The following is an 18,656-nucleotide window of genomic DNA, read 5'->3' on the forward strand; positions in this document are numbered from 1 at the left end:
AGCAAATTCACTGTTAGATGGAAGCAAGATAAACTCAACATTAAGCCAAAATCGTTGACGCAAATTAAACTAAGCATTACGTTAGGGAGAAAATGTATTTGCCGAAGCGAACTCCAGTCACATTGGAAGCACGTTTAAATAACTTTGGGTACCTGCTGGTTGGATTAACCAAACCATGTACAGAGATCAGGATTAGGCGACAACTAATTTTGGAAGCAAATTAAAATGAGAATGGAATCAGGATTTCGCCTCCAAAGAAGCAAACGTGACATGGAAATTAATAATGGAGAGATCGCGAGTTAATTTGGAGCCATTAAGAGCGGTTAAAAATCACAGTAAATATGGTGTGATTTAGGGAGGTAGTTATGGAGGGAAATCACAAAAATCCAGACGAACCGCCCGTGTGCTCCTTTTACCAGGCCTCATCACAGTCACAAGATTAATTCGATCCAACGGTGCATGAGTAGTCTGATGAAAGCATTGTATCAGTAGTCTGATTGCTAGTGCTTCCCTCATGACGCTTCTCTGGCTCGGGGGAAAAACCGAGCGTCTGCCATTCCAAATCCGCGGCCACTTGAACTCGGCAGCCAAGCAGCCATGGCTTCCCACCCGCCGCCGGCGGCGGAGCACCCTATACCATCCGCTCCCACCACCATAAGTGCCCTCGACGACGACCAGCTCCGAGAGATCTTCCTCCGCCTCCCGGACCTCCCCAGCCTCGCCTCCGCCGCCTTCACCTGCCGCACCTTCCTCGGCGCCGTCCGTTCGTCCCGCGCCTTCCGCCGCAGCTTCCGTGCGCTCCACGCGCCCCCGCTCCTCGCTCTCTTCCTCACACCCTACATGCGCACGGTACCTACCTTCCCCGCCTCACGCCCCCCCACTGCCGCCAGATTCAGTCCCCTACGAGACGACGACGCTTCCGAGTGGGGGGTCGATTTCACCGATCCTTCGATTGCGTACGATGAAGGCTTCATCGCTCTCCAACATCGGAGCACCAAGCAGGAAGTTTACTACAACCCCCAAACGATGGCTCTGTTTCTCCACCCCCAGGAGCACCATGAGATGCCCGACGGCACCACCCTTGAGTTCCACACACTCTCCCCCAGAGAGGATCAGAGGCCGCCCCGTGTGGTCTCTGTCCGTCATGACTACTCGCGGCCTTGGGCTCGCGTCGCCGTCTTCTCACCGGACACCATGGAGTGGCAGATTTTCCCGGAGACGGCCGCGCTGCTGCCTGAGGGATTCAGACGTACAACCCGCACGATAGTGGATGGGTTTATCTGTTGGCGATGCGAGTCTGTGGGCGGGGCATCTCTCAGCGAGTACATTTTGGTGCTCAACACAGATAACTTTCAGTTCTCTCTATTAGATCTGCCGCCGCCCTTGAGAGTGGTATACCCAGAATTTAAGATTGGTCAGACCAAGAATGGGAGGCTCTGTATCGTAAATGAGAAGGAATGCACACTTTCTGTTTGGATCTTGACAGACAGTGATGATGGCGTCCAGCGATTTGTGCTGCACAATACGTTTCCGTTGCACTCTAGCTTTATGGAGGTCACCAACTGTTCAGTGGAAGATATAATCTCAGTGCGGCTTATGACAGTTTTCAGTGGTTTTGTCTACCTTTCTATTTCCCCCTGGAAGAATTCCATGGAGCAGTACAAATCCCCTGAGTGGTTCCTGTCCTTCTCTCTGGAAACAGCGGAGCTGAACCAGCATTTTAAGAATAGAGAGCAACTTCCATCCCCTGTCCATCCCTACTTGGCCTGGCCTCCTTTGGTATGCAGCATGGTGAGCCTATTCTTGTGTGACCGTGGTGCTAACTGCTAAGTACTCCTTTTTATGTTTGGTCCATTGATTGCATGGAATGAAGTTTCTTGAGAGGATTGGATTGTTGCTGTGAATATATGCTATCGGTTTTAGTCCAAGTAACATGTCTTATTTACCTAACTCATAGTAGCAGAGCTGGCAACGCTATTCCCATTCTTTCAAAAAAATAGCAGACAGCCTCAACTACTTGTACATTACTACATAGATGCAAAATTGTCAACTTATAGCATGAGGGTTTCTGTAGATTATAGTATAGCATTATGATATAAAGCTCCACAAACATAATGTGTAACTAGTATATGAATAGAATAGCTTGATTCGTCAGTTGTGTTCAAATATTTGGAGGGTTTCTGCAGATTATATGATAGCATAATCATAAAGCTATCATATCAATAGCTAGAATTTTCAATAGTGTTTAAATATTTGGTTATCCTTCTTAGCGACGCGCCATACCGGAACCCAGGTGTGGTGTTAAATGGGCAATGGTTGGGCTGTCGCCTCTTTGGTGGCGTGTCGTATCTTAGATCTGGATATGGTGACAGGTGAGCTAGGATCTGGTTGTCGCGTCCTTAATGGTGCGCTACATTGATGCCCGGGTGTAGTGAAAAGTTAGTAAGGGTCTTTGCATTTGACTCAACGAGAGTGAAGGGTAAGGAAGCTAGCAGAGCCTATTAGGATCTGCTTAGGTAGCTGGAACATAGGGTCCTTGACGGATAAGTTACGTGAGCTAGTTGATTCAGTGGTGAGGAGAGGTGTTGATATCCTATGTGTCCAAGAAACCAAATGGAAGGGACAGAAGGTGGAGGTGGAGCATACTGGCTTCAAGTTATGGTACATGGGGACAACTACAAACAGGAATGGAGTAGGTGTGGAGTGGTTGTCTTCATCAACAAGAGCCTCAGGTGTGGAGTGGTAGATGTCAAGAGGCAAGGGGACCGGATTTATCCTAGTCAAGCTGGTAGTTGGGGACTTAGTTCTCAATGTTATCAACGCATATGCTTCCCAAGTAGGCCCCAATGAAGGGGGAGTTCTCGGAAGGCCTGGAGACATGGTTAGGAGTGTACCTATTGGCAAGAAGCTCTTCATAGGAGACCTCAATGGCCACATGGGTACATCTACCAGATGTTTTGAAGGGGTGCATGTGGCTTTGGCTATGGTAGCAGGAATCAAGAAAGAGAGTTCGCTCTAGCCTACAACATGACCATAGCTAACACCCTCTTTAAAAAGGGAGAATCCTATCTAGTGACTTTTAGTAGTGGTCAACACTCTAGCCAGATTGATTTCATCCTCTAGAGAAGATAAGACAGGCGTGCTTGCCTAGATTTTAAGGTGATACCTGGAGAGTGCGTTGTCCCTCGACATAAGCTTGTGGCGGCTGATTTCTGCTTTCGTATTCATGTCCAGCGGGATAAAACGCGCCAAAGTGACTAGAACAAAGTGGTGGAAGCTGGGGGGGGCATCTCAGGCTTTCAAGGAGAGGGTTATTATGTAGGCGCCCTTGGGAGGAAGGAGGTGATGCAAACAATATGTGGATGAAGATGGCAACTTGCTTCCGCAAAGTGACTTCAAAGGAGTTTGGGGTGACCATGGGAAGTAGAAGCAAAGCTAAATTAAATATACCTGGTGGTGAAATGATGATGTCCAGAAGGCTATTAAGGAGAAGAAAGGTTGTTTCAGACGCCTAAACTTGGAATAGGAGTGCTGATAAGTGACAACATAGAGAAATACAAGGTGACAAAAAAGACCTCAAAGCGAGTTGTGAGTGAAGCAACGGGTCAGGCGTATGATGACCTCTACCGGCGTTTAGGCACGAAGGAAGGTGAAAGGGACATCTATAAGATGACCAAGATCCGAGACAGGAAGACGAGGGATGTCAACCAAGTCAAATGCATCAAGGATGGAGCAGATCGACTCCTGGTAAAGAACAAGGAGGTCAAGCATAGATGGCGGGAGTATCTCGACAAGCTTTCAATGGAGAAAATGAGAGCTCTATCATTGAGCTGGATGACTCCCTTGATGATACAAACATGTGTTTTGTGTGACGAATCCAGGAGTCTGAGGTCAGTAAGGCTTTAAAAAGGATGAAAGGAGGCAAGGCGATGGGCCGATTGTATCCTCATTGAGGTGTGGAGAGGCCTCAGGACATAGCAATAGTATGGCTAATTAAGCTCTTAAACCTCAATTTTCGGGATAACAAGATGCCCGAAGAATGGAGGCAGAGTATATTAGTACCAATCTTTAAGAACAAGGGGGGTGTTCAAAGTTGTGCTAATTACCATGGAATTAAGCTGATGAGGCATACAATGAAGCTATGGGAGTCATTGAGTATCGATTATGAAAAATGACAAGCGTGACAAAAACCATGGAAACCATTTTCTTGGTACGAGTACTTATGTAGAGATACAGGGAGCAAAAAAAGGACCTGCGTATGGTGTTCATTGACTTGGAGAAGGCCTACGATAAGATACTGTGGAATGTCATGTGGTGGGTCTTGGGGAAACACAAAGTCCCAACAAAGTACATTACCCTCATCAAGGACATGTACGATAATGTTGTGACAAGTGTTCGAACAATTGATGGCGACAGTGATGACTTTTTGATTAAAATAAGACTGCACCAAGGATCAACATTGAGCCCTTAGCTTTTTGTTGTGTTGATGGATGAGCTCACAAGGAGATATCCCATGGTGTATGCTCTTTGCAAACGATGTGGTGCTAGTCGACGATAGTCGGGCGGGGGTTAATAGAAAGTTATATATGGAGACAAACTTTGGAATCAAAAGGTTTTAGGCTTAGTATACTAAAACTTAGTACATGTGGTGCGGTTTCAGTACTACTAGGCACGAGGAGGTTAGCCTTGGTGGGCAGGTGGTACCTTAGAAGGACACCTTACGATATATGGGGTCAATGCTGCAGAAGGATGATGATATCAATGAAGATGTGAGCCATCGAATCAAACCCAAATGGATGAAGTGGCGCCAAGCTTCTAGCGTTCTCCATGACAAGAAAGTGCCGCAAAAGCTAAAAGGTAGGTTCTATAGGACGGCGGTTCTACCTATGATGTTGTATGGCGCGGAATGTTAGCCAACTAAAAGGCAACATGTCCAACAGTTTGGCGTAGGAAAATATGCATGTTGAGATGGATGTGTGGTCACACAAGAAAGGATTGGGTCTAGAATGATGATATATGTGATAGAGTTGGGGTAGGCACTAATTGAAGAGAAACTTGTCCAACATCGTCTGAGATGGTTTGGGCATATATAGCGCAAGCCTCTAGAAGCGCTAGTGCATAGCCGACGGTTTGTGTGCTAATAACCTCAAGAGAGGTCGGGATAGACCAAACTGGACATGAGAGGAGTCCATATGGAGAGACCTGAAGGATTGGAATATCATCAAAGAACTAGCCACGGATAGAGGTACGTGGAAGTTAGCTATCCACGTGCCAGAGCCATGAGTTGGTTTCGAGAGCTTATGGGTTTCAACTCTAGCCTACCCCAACTTGTTCAGGACTTAAAGGCTTTGTTGTTGTTCTTGTTTAAATATTTGGATATACATAAGTAATATTTTCAATGGTAAGTTATGTTTTCTTTCTCTTTATACATTTCCATTCTTCTTATACATTTTGCTGTCTTCTACTTCAGCTTTAAATTTATATCTTATTTAATGAATATGTGTTGCATAATTTGATGCCAGTGAGAACTGTGCGTCGTTCAAGCTTTGACTTCGACTGTTGGATAGTACACACGATTATCCCTATGGCACTATCTAACCTCTTGCATGTTTTTGGAGGGATGCAAAGTATATGTGTTCTCTAAATGCAAATTTATCTCTTATACGACCTCCGTAAACTAATATAAGAGTGTTTAGATCACTATTTCCGTAAACTAATATAAGAGTGTTTAGATCACTATAAAAATAGTGATCTAAACACTCTTATATTAGTTTACAGAGGGAGTACTAGTTAATCCAGCTGGAGTCCAAATAGGCCACATTCTTTTAAAAAGCAGGGTCCAAAAACAGTCAGCATCTTCCAAATAGCAAAAATATGCAACTTTGTTTCTTTTTCCCGTGAACCCAGTTACGGATGTGTTTATTTATCATTGAATCGTAATTCATCATTTTTCTCTTAGATCGTAACTGTTTTTTCTATTGTTCACTAAAATAAAAATAATAACTAGATAAATTCCAATTGGATAGATGAGTTTGTTATCCTATATATATTTGTTTGGTTTCTAATTAGGGGTGTAAAAGCCAATTAAACATGCATCGCTCACTATAACCCCCTAAAACCCTAGCATTTCTTTTTTATTCCAGACATTAGTTTGATCTATAGTTAAGACACTCAACTACAATAAAAACTTAACCATCGTTAATTCCATCAAATCTTAGCTGTTACTATTTCAATTGCTTTCATATCATCATAATAACTGTAGATTTTGAAGTGTTCTAAATGGCAGTGACGTAGTATCTTATTTCACCTTCATTGCTTCTGCAAAAGCTAGATAAAATGATCTGTATTGCTAGAATCTATTGCCTTGCACATATTTGTCCATACAAACACTTGAATTCCTTTTTTTACACCGAATTCCCCTTTTTCACAGGAGGATTCAGAATCTGAAGTTACTGGAAACATTTTGTGGGATGTTGGTCCTGAGGGCACAGAAAAGGCTTCATCTGTCCTCGTAACAGCATTACGTTCATTCAGAGAAGCTTTGGTTAAGGACGGCGAAGCAAATGTTGCAGAGATAGATGCCTTCCTACTTTCTGTTGACGCTGAGGATGAGAAGAACTCTCTTGTGAGTAAAATCACTGCTTTAGATGAACTGTTGATAACTGTGAGAGATCGTGTCTTGAGGGTAGGTGCAGACTCTGAATTCTACGGACAGAAGACAGAAACAGAGAGCTGGTGGGAAATGTGCAAGGGGAAGTTACGGAGAGCTTTCTTCTTCGCTAGCTGAATAAGACTTGTCAGGAGTAAGTGAGCTCTTGTTGTAGCGCTTTGGTACTTTAGTTTTTTAGATGCTGCGATGACGGTATGCGCTAAGTTTCATGTATGTTAATTGAACCGGAAATGACTGTAACATCATCAGTAGTTTCATGTATGTTAATTGAACCGGTAATGACTGTAACATCATCGGTATTCAGTATGACTGGTTGATGGGAGACTAAGCCTCGAGTTCCATCTACTGATGCGTGATTTCACGGTGACCCGTACCTAGAAACTGTACATGCAGAAGGTCCCAAACAGGTGCTCTATATTTGTGTCTTTGTCTAATTGATCATTGATCATGTGCACCTTTTTATCAGCTTGGTTTTTTCACTTAGAAGTGCATATATATGCGTGTGGATGTTCTCTGTTGCATAATGAGCTAACATGGTAACTTGATAAAATGGTTACTTTTGTAGCCTTCTTTACTGTTACAGTTCTATGCAGATAGCGTGTGTCCTCTCTTCCCAGTCTCCATGGAATCTCCTGTGTGTGCCACCTCTGCTCGACACGAGCGCACAGCTTCCGCTGCTTGGCTTTTGCCGGTGCGTGATCTGTCCCGTATACTCCTACGTGACAAAATGCTCAGCGATTTAAATTTAGTTTTTTTTACCGCCGCGGACTTTACTGTCAGTGCCCACGACTTATCTTAGCTCGACCTGGGTAATTGGGTCAACAGAACCTTCCACTACGATTACTTTTCTCTTGGAGTGTCTGTCGCTCCTGCTTGAGCTGGACTGTATTGTTTTAGCTAGGATCAACCGTGCTTGTTTTTCTCTTTTGGGAAATCAGTGGTACTTGACACCTTGTTGGTTCAAATTTTCCATGCCGACCTGCTGCACTATAAGTGGGAAAATATCAGGTGCTACCAGCACCTAGGTGCTCCCATGATACCAATTCAAAAAATTCAAATTTAAATGTATTAACAAATTCTGAAAAAATTCGTAGATGTCCACAACACGTGTGTTTACAAACCCTAAAAAATTCATATCCAAATTCGATGTACACATTGGGGAAAAAATCAGCATGCATAGTGTCAATAAAGACAAAAACATAAATAGTGTGAAAAACTGCACTATTGACATCCTATTTGTCTTTTTTTGCTTCTCAATGTGTATATCGAATTTAGATCTGACTTTTTTTAGGGTTTGTAGACATGTATGTTACGAACATCCATGATTTTTTCAGATTTTTTTTGAAACATTTATATTTGAATTTTTCAAATTGGTATTATGGTAGCACCTAATATTTTTCCCACTATAAGTGTAGAGAGGGGATTTTCTACCATGCATGCATCCACCACCTCATTTATTGTTGTGTGGGACCAATAACATCATCTATAGTGTTTCCTCTACTCACTAAGTTTCATTTAAATAAATAGATGCCTAATGTATGTTGAAATGAAAGTTTGATTTACATTATGTTTGCACAATTATATTTTTTCTAACAAGATCTTTAAAACAAGACTAACATTGAATATATTTTAGAAATTAGTTTTTAGACAACTAAATCACCATGCTTCAAACTAGTTTTGTACAGTTCTTTTAATTCCATGCGAAAAAGTCAATAATGTTGCATCCTATTTCATAGAAAAAATCTCACTGTTTCACTATGGCTCGCCGTATTCTGTTGTGTATCATAATGTTACATTGTGTGCCGATGTGTATCGAATTGATTCTTATATTAATTTTAGTGTTTCACTCTGTTTCACTGTGTTTCAGAACATGAATTTTAAAACTTGGTAAAATTTATTCAAAAGTGGTCTCGTTTTAAAGTCCTCGTCGTCATAAACACAAATATGCAAGCGGGTCATAAAATATACTTTTGGTTCAAAAAATAAAGTAGATTCTAACTTGGAAATAGAATGAAAAAGTATGGGATGATAGAGCCTAGTCGGGACAGTGTACTTTCATGTGTCAGAGAAAGATGTAGTAAATACCAGCAGCATCAAACTATCAATGCATGGCATCGGATCTCTAAGAAAAATCAATGGCTCTCGCATGCACGGAACCTCCCGTGCATGGGAGAATTGATTTTCTCTATAAGTGTATGGCTTTAGTCATATGGATTTTTAAAAAATTAGGGTCTTATTTTTCATTTCACCCCGGGACCCTGAATTTCTGAAGGTGGCGGTGACTTGACGTGTTGTTGTCACCATATGCCGTGCTCAATTTGATGCAATACATGACTAAATTATTTGTTTACAAAAGTGAGAGCACCCCTGACTTAATCTCTGCATCGGTTGATGTATGCGATAATTGACGCTAGCCTCGGTGCTTCATGCGTCAGAGATATTTACTCTCGTGGCTAAAGAAATGTTTTTCGCGCACTTGCTCGCTCAAACATCAGGTGTCGTTGTGGTAGTGGATAAAGCCTTAATCTTATCCTTATCTGACTACTCTTGAACATGGGACTGAAAACATGTAGTGTCATGTTCCTTTCAGCGGTGCATACGGGTCATCCATCCACAATTTCCTCACCTGACTGGTCACAATTGGAATTAGCAGTTTGGTTGATTGATTAATTAACAGTGCAATATATACCGGAAACTACAATAAAAAACCACTTGTCTCGAGTATTGAACTCATGTTTTAATCAATTCATCCAAAAGTTCGAACAGATGAAGAGGTGCGGTCAATATATTCCAATATCACAATCCTTCAAATTAGCACAAGTCTGCTGTTATGTAATAACGTGTCCACATTGCTACTCCTGAAACTAGGAAAAAGGGTGTCAGTATCTACGGATACATCACATATGAACTTAATTACAAAGCTTTCTAAAAGAAACTTAGTTACGGAGTGATCTGGAGAACTTCTTTATTTATCATCACCAAAGTCAAGTAGGATTACAATTTACAAGCCATGAGACAAAATTGTCGGTCCCAGACTCCCAATCGGAGTAAGCTAACACAAACATTCTGTACTCAAACCCCATAAGATAAGTACCTCAAGCATGCTATACCGTGCTCTCCAGGTCCGGCCCCCGTCCGGCGGTCTCTGCCGTCTTGGAGCCGTCCTTCGCTGCCGGAGCAGGGCGAGCGCGGCAGACGGGGCAGGTGGCGTGCGCGCCCAGCCAGACGTCGACGCACCCGGCGTGGAACGCGTGGCTGCACCCGGGCAGGGCGCGCACCGCGTCGCCGTCCTGCATAGCGCCCAGGCACACCGCGCACTCCTCGCCGCCGCCGCCGCCGCCCCCGCGCGGCTCCGCCTTGAACCTGAACACCGGCATGGCCGCCAGCGCCGCCTCGTCGAGCCCTCCTCCGCCGTCCCTCTTCCCCGTCGCCGGCCCGGCCTCGGGGCCGGGCCCCGTCCGGCGCACGCCGTCCCGCCCGCTCCACCGCACGTACAGATAGTTGAGGTACAGCACCGCCCCGTACAGCGCGAGGCACACCGCTGTGAACGCCGCCACGAGCTCCACCGTCCCGCCGAGGCTCCACAGCCCCCGGTGCGGCGGCGGCGGCTGCTCCGACGCCGTCGACATGCCGCCGATCGATGGATGTCAGTCACTCCACTGGCAGAGTGTCGTGCCGTGCCGTGCGGTTCTTGCTTTGCTCTCTCTCTCTGCTGGCTTGGTGCGAGCAATGATGGTTTTGTTGGCGTGTAATGTTACGGCCAGTGGTGCTGGAGCAAGAGTTAAGCTATTTTACTTTTTTTTTGCGGGGGTGAGCAAGAGTTAAGGCCCTGTTTGGTTCCAAATAAGTCACCAACTTATAAGTCAAAAAGTGCAAAAAGTAACTTATTTTGCCAAACGGACCCAACTTATAAGTCACCCTAACTTATAAGTCATAAGTTGCTACACCCCAACTTAAAACTTATAAGTCACCCCCTTTTGCATGGATCCCACCATCTTTACGTAAAAAACAAGATGGGAAGATGTGCTCAAATGACTTATAAGTTAGATGGCAACCAAACAGGCGTGACTTATAAGTCACTGGTTTTAAGTTACCTGACTTATAAGTCAAGTGACTTATTGAAACCAAACATGGCATAAATTATGTTATACTGTACAATGTTGTGTCAGTGAATGGATTAGCCAAGTTCGTTCCAAGAGCATTTACCAGGAATCTACCCAGTGGCCAACTCCACACTCCAGTCTTCTTCCAGGTGGCAGCACTTGCCTCTCAAAAAAATATATGTTTGTTTATAATTTAATGGTGAAAGTAGAATCTTCGAACTCATATCCATGTCAGAAGTGCTAGTTCGGGTAATGTTGCACTAGCCTAAAGAAATGCTTCTAAAAAGGCGCTTGACACAAACTTAATATATACTACTACCTAATTTGATATCACAGGGCTTAAAAATCCTGCATGGAAGAATATATTTTAATGGAGATAAACTCGAAGATTCTGTATGAAAGAATTCTAGAAGGATTATGTGTTCCAGCTAAAAGATTCTAGAACAGTAGATAAGAATTCAGAATTTTACATCTTTGGTACACATAGTTTTTTAAAAAATTGTGTGGCATGTGTTGTACGGCCCTGTGAGTAACACTACACCTACATAAGATTTTCCTACTGATTGAACCTATGCCTATAGGTTGACTGAGCCCCGGGGAGAAATCAGGAGGAGAGTTAGTTAGAAGGGGTTGGATTAGCTACAATTCGTGAAGGAAATATGTATGCACATGAAGTCTCTAAGTGTTTTTTTTGTAGCTCTACAATATTCCCCGTTGGTTCAACCGGTGAGAAAAAACTTTCGTAGGTGTCTATGCCGAAAATAATTCAACATGACCCCCTCGGGTTTCATGAATCAATCACATGACCTCCTAAGGTTTTAATATCAAGTATTTACCACCCGCCTCCCAGTTCAGAAAAAACAGACAAATAGCCCTTGAGACCTTTGGATAGTAGTTTTCAGGGTAGTTTTGTCAACACGTTGTTGGCGTGGCAGATAGCTCGGCAAAGAAAAAAAGAATATAAACATCTATATCTATACCAATATAAAAAGACCCAAAGGAACATATCCAATTAATTTCGGCCATCAAATCATGTTAATTCAACGCCCAAGACTGCTTCAATGTCGAGCGCTCAACACGTTTAGCGTGCAGTTAATTTCATGCTAAATATAGTGCTAATCATATAATAACACATAAATAATATCCTACTTAATATCCACATACACTTGATATACTTCCAAATTAACGTGCATTGCACGTACACATTGACTAGTAATCTAAAATGACCCACTTGTCAATGTGTAGTGCCCGTTATTATTCATGTTCGCCTCTTTCGTCGAACACCTCTCCTCCTCATGTTCAACTCCAACAAAAGAACCAGCACATGTCTTCTACCCCTATGTGGACTGCGTTGTCAAGGCCTCTACGTTGGCTCTGGAACAAGGATTGCATGACCATGAGCATGGCATTGCAACACAGCTGGTTCTGCTCCGTTCGCAATCATCTCGCTTTTGGAGAGAAGGAGGGTGATGAAGACAATAGGAACACTGAGATCCTCGATCGAGAGCATCGAACTCCCTTTGCCTACCAACCCCCGTCAGCCGGCATGTCCTTCCCTAATGAGTAGGTAGTAAACTAACAATCTTGGATGGATTGGTGCTATGATCGAGAGGGAAATGCCAAAGATGGAATCTTGTTTGTGTGTTAGGAGCGCAAGATCTACTTTGTGATGATGTACAAGTACACGCACAACTCCTACGCGTACCTCGCAAGACCGACCATAGGAAATTATAAAAGTTATGGTTTGTAGAACATAATGTCAGCACTATTATGTGTATCTCAATTCCCATGGGGAAAGAAAAATCATTTGATGCACAAGATATGATTTTTTTTCATTGAGTCTGGACTAACTTTTTTCCCTTTAATTGAAACTGTGAAGAATTTACCGCAAACAAAAGAGAAGAAAATAAAATGTGAAGAATTGATTCCTATCTTACATAGAAATAAAATTTCATTACTACTACAGTATTACTACTACAGGAGTACAAACCAAAGGGCTCCAAAATAAAAGTTTCTTACAAAACTTGAACAGTATTATTTTAAATTCCTAAAAAATCCTGTAAATCAAAAGAGACCATAGAATTCCTATAAAATTCCGCTAAACCAAAAGGAGGCCAATATGTGCTGGAGTTGCTCTCTTTTTCGAGGGTTCAAAGTGCAAGATGTTCCGTCAAGTGTAACCAGTGCTTGATCTGTACCATGTGTTCACGATCCAACGGTCCTGATGCCTGGACCGCACGATCGCACCCGGAGTACTGATCCGCATCGCCCTCGCCTCTCCGCCTCCGAGCCCGGCCCTGCCTCTCTCGTGTTAAAAAAAAGCCGACCCTGCCTCCAGCCACCAAAGACCAAACCCTAGCCATGGCGGCCGCAGCAAACCCTCCCGCGGCCCTCCCGTCGGCGCCCCCGCCCTCGTACCCCGCCACCGCCGCCCACTGCGCCTCCTCCTCCTCCGCCGCGGCCGAGGACGACGACGACCTCTACGGCCGCCTCAAATCGCTCCAGCGCCACATGGAGTTCGTCGAGATCCAGGAGGAGTACGTCAAGGACGAGCAGAAGAACCTGAAGCGCGAGCTGCTGCGCGCGCAGGAGGAGGTCAAGCGGATCCAGTCCGTGCCCCTCGTCATCGGCCAGTTCATGGAGATGGTCGACGGCAACAACGGCATCGTCGGATCCACCACGGGGAGCAACTACTACGTGCGGATCCTCAGCACCATCAACCGCGAGCTGCTCAAGCCGTCGGCGTCGGTCGCCCTGCACCGCCACTCCAACGCGCTCGTCGACGTGCTGCCGCCCGAGGCCGACTCCAGCATCTCGCTGCTCGCTTCGTCGGAGAAGCCCAACGTCCTGTATTCGGTGAGTTTCTCATGGATTTCGCAGATCCGTATGTACGCCAAGGAATTTTGTTTACCTTGTCTGTCAAATTCCCCGTGGAGGATAATTTCTTAATTCCAGATTTTAGGGATCTAGTATTAGTCCCACAGCGATTGTTGTACCATCGTGGTATTTGAAATCGGTGTATATTGTTGTTAGGATAAACATTTTATTTTCTTGGCACGGTGTCGTGGGAATTTACTTAGTATTTTCAGTTCCCAGTTCACCTCACAGATCACGCAACCAGCGATCCAGAGAGAGGAAGAGCGTTAACAGTAGTGAGTGGCAGAGAGAGAACACGCAAAGCCAGCCTGGGATACACATGTCAGATTATCTGGAAGGGGCTGTGCTATATCGTGGACCATGTTACACAGTAGAACCGAGTAGGTGTTAGTACATTCTATGCTTGAATTGCTTATACAGCATAAAATTAGTAAAAGCAAAGAAACGTCAGAAACATACAAACTTCATATTCAGTAGAAGCTCAGCCAGTCAGTCTTGAGGTTTTCGTACTTCAGCATCTGTATGTCCGTGCAGTGATTTGATCATATGTCTTATTTTCCTATCCTTAATGTTAACCAAGGATTGAACAAAGGACAGACCCAGTGCATAGAAGCTCCCACACAAGGTGGGGTCTGGGGAGGGATTACAGGAACCTAGTCTTACCCCTGCAAAGTGCAATGCAGAGAGGCTGGTTTGAACCCAGGACCTCTTGGCACAAGCGGGGAGGACTTCACCACTGCACTAGGCCTACCCTCTATTAAAATGTTTGCTGAGAATTGTTTGCATAACATGACCTGAACTTTTCATTTTATTGTGTAGTTTCTATCTTTGTTACTTACTGCAGTTATTTCATAAAGCAAATAAAAGAAATTCATTAACAATTTGTTATGTTGTGATTATGTCCAGGACATTGGAGGATGTGATATTCAAAAACAAGAAATTCGGGAGGCAGTTGAGCTACCATTGACACACCATGAGTTGTACAAGCAGATTGGTATTGATCCTCCAAGAGGGGTGCTACTCTATGGTCCTCCAGGCACTGGCAAGACCATGCTTGCTAAAGCTGTGGCACATCACACTACTGCTGCTTTTATCAGAGTGGTTGGTTCAGAGTTTGTGCAGAAGTACTTGGGTGAGGTAAGATGCGGATAGTTTTAACATTTATTTATTAACCTTGTTTCTCCATTTGGTTGTCCTTTCGTTGTTACAAAAATTATTGCTCGTGTTAAGCTCTGACAATGTAATAGATGCCTAGATTTTTATGTTTCCTTGTTTATAGGCTCAAGATTCCCAGTTTGCAAAAAAAAATTGCACTTTTTTTTAACTGAGTTTTTGTGGGAGATCTGTTAACACAAGGAGATAAGAATAAAACTACCTAAGCAGTGCCTGTGAACATCTGATACAACCTCCTTTTTGTTTGTATTCTGTATATATCTTACATGCAAATTATATTATTACTCTATGCATTAAGGCAAGTAAACTAATGTGAACATAGCCTACAATTCATGTTGTCAGTGATATTAGTATGCTTCTGAATGTTTCTGGTATCAAGTTGTTCATACATCCTTGTTAAGGTTTACACAAGAATTTGGTGTGTGAAGCTTTTCTTCTGTTTTCTACTTATCAGTTCTTTTGTTGATGCATTGCATCATTTATCTCATCTTAGGGCCCAAGGATGGTTCGAGATGTATTCCGCTTAGCTAAAGAGAATGCCCCGGCTATAATATTCATTGATGAGGTTGACGCTATAGCAACTGCCCGATTCGATGCTCAGACTGGAGCTGACCGAGAAGTTCAGCGTATTTTGATGGAGCTGCTCAATCAGGTAAAGTTGCTAGCTATAATAAATTTACTGGAACTCAAGTTATTTGCCACTTCTAATCCTTGAAAAAAATGCATTTGGAACATGCATATAAATGTAAATGAAGAAAAAGACACTGACTTACATTGCAAAGCTCAGTTGTTTAATTCCGATTTTACAAAATCTATACGTGCTCTTGGAATTAATCTGTCGGTTTTTAAGGATAGGAAGTAACTTCCTGAAAAGGCTATTGTTAAGACTATTACATGCAACTTTCTCATGCCTCGAGGTGTAGTATCTCATTGTCAATTTTGCACAGATGGACGGATTTGATCAGACAGTGAATGTGAAGGTTATAATGGCGACCAATCGGGCAGATACTCTAGATCCTGCTCTGCTGCGTCCAGGAAGACTGGACAGGAAAATTGAGTTCCCTCTGCCAGACCGGAGGCAGAAGAGGCTTGTTTTCCAAGTAAGTTTCTTCGTAAATGCTTATTTGGTATGCTTTTCAAAGATGTTGCTGATACTTCTTGTTTGGAAAATCTTCTCTATATTACATACTCCCTCCGTCCCAAAATATAAGAACGTTTTTAACACTAGTATAGTGTCAAAAACGTTCTTATATTCTGAGACAGAGGGAGTAATAATTTGAATGTAGTAGTTTTGTATTGATGGTCTTGTATTTCATAGTTAAACTTGTAGTCATTATCTTTAGAGCTTTAAATGGTTCTCAAACATTAATCTTCAAAAAATGTTGCTTAACAAGGCACATCTTTTGGTTGCACTGGTGATTTTCTGTACCATAGTTATTATGGATAAATTGACCTAGAGCTCTGACTATTAACTAATTTGTTACGAGCTTGCATTTTATAAACAATAGTTAGCTATTGAAAATCTTAATTTCTTGGTCCTTTCTAAGGTTATGTGTTTGCCTGTGCATTTGGTAATTATGATGGCCTCCTTCCTTCCTTTCAGGTTTGTACTTCTAAAATGAATTTAAGTGACGAGGTTGATTTGGAAGATTATGTCTCCAGACCAGATAAAATCAGCGCTGCAGATGTGAGTACCTTTTCATGATGTTGAAGAGTCTTTAGATCTTCACTTGGTCTAGTGCATCATAAGAAATTTCATTGCCTCTGATTAATTAGGTCATGATAACAATCATTTAAATCCTTTACCCTTCAAGTTTATCATAGTAAATGTACCCTTCAAGTTTATCATAGTAAATGTACCTTGTGCCCGCCCTAGATTCGTTTCATATCGACACCTATAATAGCAACAGTAACGCCTTATTATACATGTTATATATGTAATTGCTGGAATCCTGTTTAATATTCATCGTGTCGGTTCTTTTTCAGATAACTGCTATTTGCCAGGAAGCTGGCATGCATGCTGTTCGGAAAAATCGGTATGTTATTCTCCCCAAGGACTTCGAGAAGGGTTACCGGACCAACGTCAAGAAGCCTGATACAGATTTTGACTTCTACAAGTGAGGCAACGAAGTGTTAGGGATGAATGTGTGGATAGTCAGCCTCTATGTGACATTAATATCTTTGTATCCTGCATGCGCCTAATCTATTTGATCAGATTCAACTACTATTTTATTTTGTGTTTCTAGTTGGAAAAGTATAAAGGGCATGCACGTTCAATCTCACGAGTGTTGTAAGCTACTTGTTTGTCAAGTTTCGCTTGACCATTGCGTGCTTGTTGTCGATGTTGTGATTGTCTTCCCCAGGAAAATTGGTGTAACACTTTAAAATTTAACTTTTCCATGTTTTACCAACTTTATAGAAAAATATATTCGCATTTACTCCCTTGTCGCTGACTTAGTACTAAAGTTGTACTACCTCCATTCCTAATAAATATAAGATGTTGTGGCAGTACTAAGAGAATTTCCAACAGGCGTTGAACGCGGTGCGCGTAAAAAACAGCTTTAGCGCGTGCCCATCACCTGGTTTGGTGCGGCGTGCAGCGGCAGCTCCAGCAGCCGTGCTAAAATGCAGCGTGCGCGCGTCGCTTCAGAAGCACGCAAAAAATGCAGCGTGCGTGCTCTACAAATTAGAAATGTAGGCATTGAAAGCATAAAAACTAGATAGATTGCATAGATTTTAAACGATACAAAGGTATTTTACATCGGAAACATAGATTGCATAATAATATAAACGACAAATGATAAAAAGGAGATAGATTGCGTAAGAAAAAACTACTCTATCATCGTCACCATTATCATCCTCGGCGGTGTCGTCCGAGGTATCTAGCCAGATGTCCAGCCACCGATCATCGTCCGGCGTGAAGAATGACTGCCCACCTGCTGCAACGAGATCGGATTGCGCATTCTCTGACGCCTCCTTGCGGCGCCTTGCCCAGTAGACCTGCTCGTAGGCGACTTCCTCCGGGTGGCGCCGACGCCACTCCACCATGACCGTTCGTCCTCCTGGGCGACGAGGAGGCGGCGCTGCCGCTCGGCGTGCTCCGCACGGTCTTGCGCTGTGTTCAGACGAGGCGGCGGGGCGACGTCGAGCGCCTGCTGGAGCATGTACACATCTTGGAAGTTCATCTGGCCGCGCGGCCGGCGTAGGCGCCACGCCGCCGCGTCGTATGCGCGGGCGGCCTCGCGCGCCGTCCCGTAGGTGCCGAGGCCGAGCCGGAGATCGCCGGAGCGTATCTCCGAGTAGTAGCCGCCGTTGGGGCGTAGGCGGACGCCGCGGTAGCCGGACGCTCCTCGGCGGCGCGGCGGCATGGCGGCGCGTCGGTGGCGGGGCGCTGGAGCGGCGCGTGGTAGAGAGGGAGAGGAAGAGGAGAAGAGGAGGCGTGGAGAAGGCGCGTGGCACGCGCCACATTTTATAGGCGCGCCGGAAGCGGTGCGCAAAAAATGGCGCGCGCGCGCAAACAGTTCCCCCGCGCGCGAGTTTCCCGTCGCCGCTGGAGCGCAGCAAAACGCCCCCCGCGCGCTAAAAGCTGAATTTACCCCGCGCGCGCGTCGTTTGGCGCGACCGTTGGAGATGCTCTCAATAAGTGTCGGTGATGGTGAAAGGGAAGGAGGGGGGTTGGGCCGCGGCCGATGAAGTTTATGAGGGTGAGTGCACCGGCGACGGGGATGGGGAGAAGGGTGAGGCTGTGTTTGATTGGCAGGGATTGAGGTGGATTTAATCTCCTCCAATCCTGGCAAAGGTGTAACCGAACAAGGCCTGAGTGAAGTGGTGCT

General features: G+C 44.1%; 3 protein-coding genes across 4 annotated transcripts; 2 read left to right on the forward strand and 1 right to left on the reverse strand.

The window, feature by feature from the left end:
• Positions 1-542: 542 nt before the first annotated feature.
• Positions 543-7,034, forward strand: LOC123190525 (uncharacterized). Of its 2 annotated transcripts, none has more exons than XM_044603183.1 (2): positions 543-1,779; positions 6,431-7,034. In XM_044603183.1, exons 1-2 carry the CDS (start codon positions 598-600, stop codon positions 6,785-6,787), a joined length of 1,539 nt encoding a protein of 512 aa, XP_044459118.1. In that variant the 5' UTR covers positions 543-597; the 3' UTR covers positions 6,788-7,034. The 2 variants fall into 2 exon arrangements, with proteins under 2 accessions (XP_044459118.1, XP_044459117.1); XM_044603182.1 differs by having other exon boundaries at positions 549-1,791.
• Positions 7,035-9,618: 2,584 nt separating this feature from the next.
• Positions 9,619-10,415, reverse strand: LOC123190526 (E3 ubiquitin-protein ligase ATL6). Its single transcript, XM_044603184.1, has one exon. It carries the CDS (start codon positions 10,297-10,299, stop codon positions 9,775-9,777), a length of 525 nt encoding a protein of 174 aa, XP_044459119.1. The 5' UTR covers positions 10,300-10,415; the 3' UTR covers positions 9,619-9,774.
• Positions 10,416-13,070: 2,655 nt separating this feature from the next.
• On the forward strand, positions 13,071-17,261 carry LOC123190527 (26S proteasome regulatory subunit 6B homolog). Its single transcript, XM_044603185.1, has 6 exons — positions 13,071-13,629; positions 14,557-14,787; positions 15,317-15,475; positions 15,771-15,923; positions 16,427-16,510; positions 16,810-17,261. Exons 1-6 carry the CDS (start codon positions 13,135-13,137, stop codon positions 16,942-16,944), a joined length of 1,257 nt encoding a protein of 418 aa, XP_044459120.1. The 5' UTR covers positions 13,071-13,134; the 3' UTR covers positions 16,945-17,261.
• Positions 17,262-18,656: the final 1,395 nt, after the last annotated feature.

Source organism: Triticum aestivum, chromosome 2A, assembly GCF_018294505.1.
Source record: "Triticum aestivum cultivar Chinese Spring chromosome 2A, IWGSC CS RefSeq v2.1, whole genome shotgun sequence".
Lineage (NCBI taxonomy): Eukaryota > Viridiplantae > Streptophyta > Magnoliopsida > Poales > Poaceae > Triticum > Triticum aestivum.